General features: G+C 51.6%; 1 protein-coding gene across 4 annotated transcripts in view; it reads right to left on the reverse strand.

Moving 5' to 3' along the window:
• The window catches only part of Gata3 (GATA binding protein 3), a 20,287-nt gene extending 15,128 nt beyond the window's left edge, over nucleotides 1-5,159 (reverse strand). For 3 of the 4 annotated variants that reach the window (XM_008825120.3, XM_029559690.1, XM_029559689.1), the window contains exons 1-2: nucleotides 4,702-5,106; nucleotides 1,700-2,236 (exon numbers count right to left, since the gene is read on the reverse strand). In XM_008825120.3, coding sequence (XP_008823342.1) covers nucleotides 1,700-2,236; nucleotides 4,702-4,942 — 778 coding nt within the window. In that variant the 5' untranslated portion in view covers nucleotides 4,943-5,106. Of the gene's footprint in view, nucleotides 1-1,699; nucleotides 2,237-4,701 lie in introns of all 4 variants that reach the window. The other variant, XM_008825119.2, reaches the window with a different exon arrangement.
• Between the last annotated feature and the right edge of the window lie 1,461 nt (nucleotides 5,160-6,620).

Consider the following 6,620-nt stretch of genomic DNA (forward strand, 5'->3'; position numbering starts at 1 on the left):
AAAAAAAAAAAAAAATCCAATTGTAACCTCAAAATACACAAGCTTTCCTCTTTGGTTTCAGCCGGTTGGTAGAAGCAGAACGGTACCTCCAGTTTTCTCTAGTCCTGTGCTTCTACTCCCCCCGGACCCAAGCCCAATCCCTGCCCAGGCACCCAGCAGGCCACAGCCCCCAGCAGCTCTTCCTTCTTTTGGCTTTCTTTTTAACTCCACCAGTGAGGCTACCTCCTTCTCCCTCTTGCCTACTTTCATGTACTGAACATGCAGGTCTGAGTTTTTCTGTCAGCCTAACCGCATCCGGACTCTATTAAAGTTCCTGGCTCAGGATAAACAATGCAACTGTCGCGTGCAGCAGTCTGAAAATAATTGGATTAGCTAAAACATATCAACTAAATAGAGACAGTCCTGCTCAGGCAGTCAGGGTGAATGTCACCCTGGGAAAAAAAAAAAAAAAAAAAAAAGAAAAGAAAACTTGAAAACTGATCTCGTGGTCACTGGGCTCCCAGAACGCTCGTTCTGAAGTTTTCCAAACCCAAGCTTTGGGAGTGCGATCTTAACGGCTCATCCAGCCCTTCAAAGACAGCTGATCTTTTTTTTGTTTTTCCCATTGTTTTTTTTTTTAAGGAATCTATAAAGTCGGAGAAGCCCACACTGAAATGAGCACACCTTAAAAGATAACAATGTTCACAAAATCCTTTCTAAAAATACACTTCAATCTCATCACAATCTCTTTTGACCCAAATGCTTCATATAGAAGCAAATTGATAGTGGATTTGTTTGAATTTTTTTTCAAAGAAATAAAACACTGCATGTGCATTGCTCCCCTGCAGTGACATGCATAGAATAAGTCCTTGCCTTGCTAGAGAACTCTGCTTCTCAGGGGAAGAGAAGCCGCTGTGGGAGCAGCAGAGCGCACCTGGAGACTTTTCCCCTTCTGTCTACCTCTTCTGCCTTCTGATCAAATCCAGGAACTGTCTTAGTGTGGCTTACAGACCCTATTCACACGTGCTCCAAAAGACACTGCAGGTGACTGGCTGGGGCACCCACACTGTATGTTCATTCAACTCCGTTTCCCATCAGGGAGCCACTTATTGCACCCAGAAGATCAGCTAAGAATCCCTTTTCCTGTAAAGCTGCTGCTTTGCTTAGTTCCTTCCTCCTCCCCCAAAACGACAGATACGCTGTATACATCTATAAAGGACAGTCCTTGGTTATAGCGCGAATGACCCTCTGTGAGCTAAGTGAAGAGGAACAGTCAAACTGACAGAGGCCAACGGGGTCACAGGAGGGACCTGTGTTTGTTTAGGTTAGAGGTTTCGTTTTAGCTTTAAACACCACAGATTTATTCCCAGGGCCTTCCATTTGGAAACTGACTAAGGGTTAGTGGCAGTATCCAGGAGTTCCTAGGCAGGCAGGAGGAGAGGGCAGCGCTTTGTTTTTTGTTTGTCTTTTTCCTTTCCCAGCTCACTGGGGGGTTTAAATCGGATCCCACATCCCCTCTGCTGCCTGAGACAGTAAGAGGTAGGCACACGTCTCATTCCTCCCAAGCTGGAAGAACAGGAAAAGGTGGATCTCAGAAGAGCTGGGCAATATATCCTTAGCTCTCCCAGAGATCCCCCCTTTTGGGGGAGGGGTCTCTTTTGCCCTGAGCTGGATGTGGAAGATGGGGGAACAAGAGATTTCCCGAGGAGGTGGCGCCTACCTGTGCTGGATCTTGCCTTGGGCCTTGATTTACATCCGAACCCGGTGGGGGATCCCCCCAGCAGGCTGCTGGGCGGGAAGAGTCCGGAGCTGTACTCCGGCACGTAGGGCGGGTAGGTGGTGATGGGGTGGTGGGCTGAGGACGAGGCCCCTCCCAAGGTGGTCATGCTGCCTCGTGAGTGGGACGCCTCCAGCTTCATGCTATCCGGCAGCGGCACCTGATACTTGAGGCACTCTTTCTCGTCTTGCCTGGCAGAGCTGGCGGATCCCGGGGTGGACAGCGATGGATCTGGGGAGACGTCCTTCGGAGGGGTGGGCGGGAAAGTGAAGAGATGCGGGCTGGAGTGACCCGCGGCCAGCGAAGAGGATGAGGCTGGAGGGTAGACGGACAGCGGCCCTGGGGAGCCGTGGTGAATGGACGTCTTGGAGAAGGGGCTGAGGTTCCAGGGCGAGGCGGTGTGGTGGCTGCCCAGGGCTTTGCCACCATCCAGCCAGGGCAGGGATCCGTGCAGCAGAGGCGGGCGGCACACCTGGCTCCCTGTCGCAGGAGAACCAGCAGCCCCAGCAGCAGCAGCAGCAGCAGCAGCAGCAGCAGCAGCAGCAGCAGCAGCAGCAGCAGCAGCATCGCATCCGCAGGGAAGGAGAGAAGAAAGAAGAAAGCAGTCAGAGGGGCCCTCAGGCACACCTGGGGACTCTCCTCCTGGCTCCCTAACCGCCCAGTTAGCAAAACCTCCAGGACCCACGGGGATGAGAACTCAGGCCTGCTCGGGAATCTCAATGGTCCCGGGAGTACCTAGCCAGCAGGCCTCATGGTGGGAGCAGACCCTGTCCAACAGGAATGCAGATGAAATCTAGTAGAGCTAAAGGCCTGTTTCTAACAGCTTAGAGGTGTTGCAAGGACCAAAGAAAGGTCCTTGGGCTTATTTGGCCCGTCCAAATAACACTGTCTAAATCAGATTCCCTGGCTCTCTCTCTAGAACCTGCCTTGATTTATTAGTTTCTTTCAGTGGCCTGGATTCTCCCATCCCAGACTTAATCCCAGCCTGGCTGATAAGAGAGTCAGTGTGAATGATGTGGTCTGAAGGATAAAGTGGGGCCACACCACCCCTCAACACCAGAATAACCTCAACCCTTGAGTGAGGCCCAGCTCCTAAGACCCAAGCAGTTTGGGAAAGGACCGGGTGTATTTTAAGGTTAGTTTTCAAGAATCCCAGTTCAGTGCTTGGTCAGAACCGGCAAAGCTCCTTCTGAAACACCAGAAATGGAAATTTGCAATAAAATTTTCATTCCTCAAACCCCTGAAAGTATTCAAGCCTGAATCCTGGGGATATTTTTTTTCCCCCTAGGCACTCTCATCTCACCCTCTCAACTCTTCTGAGAGAAGGAAATAAAACAAACTTCCTAGGCCTTCAAGACTTTCTCATTCTACCATGGCAATATGTGAATTTTCACCTGAGACACAAAGTTCCAGTTTATGTGTTTATTTTAAGCCAAGGGTGACTCATTCGAAGAGTATGTTTAGCCTTCATTTAAAATACAGGCAGCCATAATTTATCCAAGTCCAAACTCTCTGATACTGGTACCTTTAAACTTCAAGTGCAAATCTTCACATTTATTGATCTTTCTATCCAGTACCTGCCTTACCATTTGACATTCTATTCAACCATTAAGAGTAATACTGAAACTAAAATTTAAGAGAGAGGAAGGGGAGGGGAGTCAAGAAAGATGGAGAATTCTCTTGAATGCCAAGGGTTGAGATTCATATTAAGCAGGAAGTGGTATAGTAAATAATATTAAGTCTGCATCTACCTCATTTCCACCTAACTGCTAATCTGCACAGAACACCAGCGAGGAGCATCCCATCCGTAGAAGTGATTATTTAAAACCTGGTGTCAGTAGGGCAGAGGATGCCTGCTGCTGGAGGGTAGGCTATGTCATCCTTGCCAAAACTAGCTCTGAGTACGGGGACTCGGACAGACAGACCTCTGGCTGCTCTGAGAAAGCCTCACATCTTCTCCCCTTAAATTTGTTGCTCCTACTTCTTAAGAAACAAACTTACACCTGGGAAGTGTAACTTGATTTCCCTACCACCCAATGCTAGATTTCTTTCCTTTTTATTTTTCCAAAAACCTCAGAACTCTTTCCTAAACTCAAGGTGAAAGGGGTTGGAGGTGGGGAGGACTGGAATCGGTCCCACTTAAAAAGAAACCCTGGTGTACCCTAAAACTCACATGAAGCCTAAAGAAACTGACACTAGGCCTGAGGCAAAAATAAGGCCAGAGTTGCAGGCAATTAAACAACCTGAGAGCAAGAGCAGGAAAATTCTGGGCAACCGGGAGTCTAGCAAACCTGACTTCTCTCCGACTTAAAGCAGTTTATACCGTGTCAACCACTGGAATTCTCTTTCTCAAGCCACCAGTAGTAGGAAACCTGACTAAACCCCAAATGCACTAGCTTTGGGGCAAGACCAAAAAAAAAAAAAACAGTAAAAATATACATACATGTTTGGGCCTTTCTGAAAATATGTAGGGAGAAACAAACTGCGCGTCTCTCGCAGAAGACCCCTTAGGAGAACCACAGGACAACCGGCAGCACGAAGCCCTGCTGAGGAGCCCAATTCCAGGCGGGCCTGGCCCGCACTGCTGCCCGGCCTGGGTGCCTCGGTCCGCGGCTGCAGAGCCTGGGACTTCTTTGCCTGCATAACCTGCAGCCGGGCGAGGACAGAGGGCTGCATCTCGGCGCCCGCCAGGTGAGCGCCAGGCCCCAGCCACACCAGCTCAGAGAGGCGCCAGCTATCATTCTTTTTTTTAAAAAAAAAAAAGAACAAAAACAAAAAACCCAAACACTCTCCCAACAGCAACACAGCTTCCTCGCCCATTTCCGGGCCCCAATTTTTAAATAAACTGTAACACACTTAGGGGCTTTCAAAGCTTGATCTCCCCCAGCCTGAGGCGCTCCAGGCTTCCTGGGTCCAGAAGGATCCCAGCTCCCGGGTGGACTCACCGTGGTGGGTCGGAGGGTACCTCTGCACGGTGGCCCTGACCGAGTTTCCGTAGTAGGAGGGAACGTGGTTGCCTTGACTATCGATGTTAAAAAGTACATCCACCTCTTCCGTCAGGGGGTACTGAGCCGGGTCCATGTAGGAGTGTCCGAGGCCCGGGTGGTGCGTGTCCGGGTGCTGTCCGTTGAGGACCGCAGGGTGGTGGTGGCCCACCCAGCGCGGCTGGTCCGCAGTCACCTCCATGTCCTCGGCTGCGCTCGCGCCCTCTCACCGGGGCCGGAACCCGCGCGCGGAGAGGGAGGGCTGTCGGCCTGGGAGGTCCGTGGACTCCTGCCGTCGGAGGGTCGGGTGGGAGGCGGGGTCCTTTAGTGGTTTGTTTGCAGTGGGAGAGTGGGAAGGAAAGATGAGTAAAGGGGAAGGTTTGGGAAGAAAAAAAAAAAAAACCTCTGAGCGATAGTTTGCCCAAAAAAAAAAAAAAAAGGGGGGGGGGGAAAAATTTCTTTAATCAAAACTAGATACGGCAGGACAGATGAAAGGGGACCAGGTTGCAAAAAGGAGGGCTCTGGAATCTCCAAGCGTGGCTCCACGGCACCCGGGTTCCTCGGCGCTCAGAGACTGCTGCTCCTCCAGTCACCTGCATGGGAGAGAAGGCGAGCCCCGGATGAGTTGGGAAATACCTTAACACCTGAGATTCTGGGGACACCTGGTCAACTAGATACGGCAGGACAGATGAAAGGGGACCAGGTTGCAAAAAGGAGGGCTCTGGAATCTCCAAGCGTGGCTCCACGGCACCCGGGTTCCTCGGCGCTCAGAGACTGCTGCTCCTCCAGTCACCTGCATGGGAGAGAAGGCGAGCCCCGGATGAGTTGGGAAATACCTTAACACCTGAGATTCTGGGGACACCTGGTCCCCTCGAGCCTCCCGCCGGTCCAGCGCACCCAGGATGTGCAGATGCACCCGAGGACCCAGTTGGAGAGGAAGCCAGATTCCCCGGGACATCTCCAGCCTCCAGACCCGCGGGAGCCCGGAACTGGCTGAGCAGTCACAACTTAGAGAACAAGTCCCTCCCTAGGGGAAACGGGTCCCGGGACCGTTCCAGTCACTAGAAACCCTCTAAAAGAAGAGCGCTGAGGTTCTCCTTTTTTTTTTTTTTTTTTTTTTTTTAAGTCCCCTGAAGTGGAGGGAGGGGAATCAAACTTAAAAAAAAAGTCACAATACCAACCTGAGCTTGGACCAGAGAAAGAGGCGTGTGACCGGCTAGGTCAGATTGCGTAGCTCGCTCAGTCTCGCTCTCCTGTCTCTTCTCTTCTCTTCTCTTCTCTTCTCTTCTCTTCTCTCTCTCTCTCTCATCTCTCTCTCTCTCTCTCTCTCTCTCTCTCTCTCTCTCTCCTCTCTCTCTCTTTCTCCTTTCCTCTCCCTCTCTCTCAGTATTTTTTTTACAGGGAATGCATTCTTTCTAAAGTATCAAGCCGGCGCCAGGCAGCTCAGTGTTCGCAGACAGCTGTGGCGCGACGCAACTTAAGGAGGCTTGGTGTCATCCGCGCCGAGGGGGAGGAGCCTGGCGCTGGCAGGAGGGGACAGGATCCCCAGCACAAGGAAACTGCAACCCAAACCCGCTCCAGGACTTTACCCCCACCCCCCACCCCCCACCCTCCCATCCCGCCCCTCCACTGACCGGAAAGGGGCGCCGAGGAGGGCCGCCGCAGGGCGGAGGGGCCGCCGGCAGGGTGGGCGAGGCTGGTCGGGGCTTGGGGCAAAGGGGCGGGCAGGAGGGAATTCGCGCTCTGGCCCTTTAAATGTAGCAAAGCCAATTCATTCGGGCTCAGTAGATTATTCTGTCCGGGTGAAACCTAACTGCCCCATTCATAAAGCTAATTTCCATAAACAACTTTTCTTTTTCAGGCTTTTTTTGTTGATGAAC

The sequence above is a fragment of the Nannospalax galili genome, unplaced genomic scaffold, assembly GCF_000622305.1.
Source record: "Nannospalax galili isolate Female #2095 unplaced genomic scaffold, S.galili_v1.0 scaffold209, whole genome shotgun sequence".
Lineage (NCBI taxonomy): Eukaryota > Metazoa > Chordata > Mammalia > Rodentia > Spalacidae > Nannospalax > Nannospalax galili.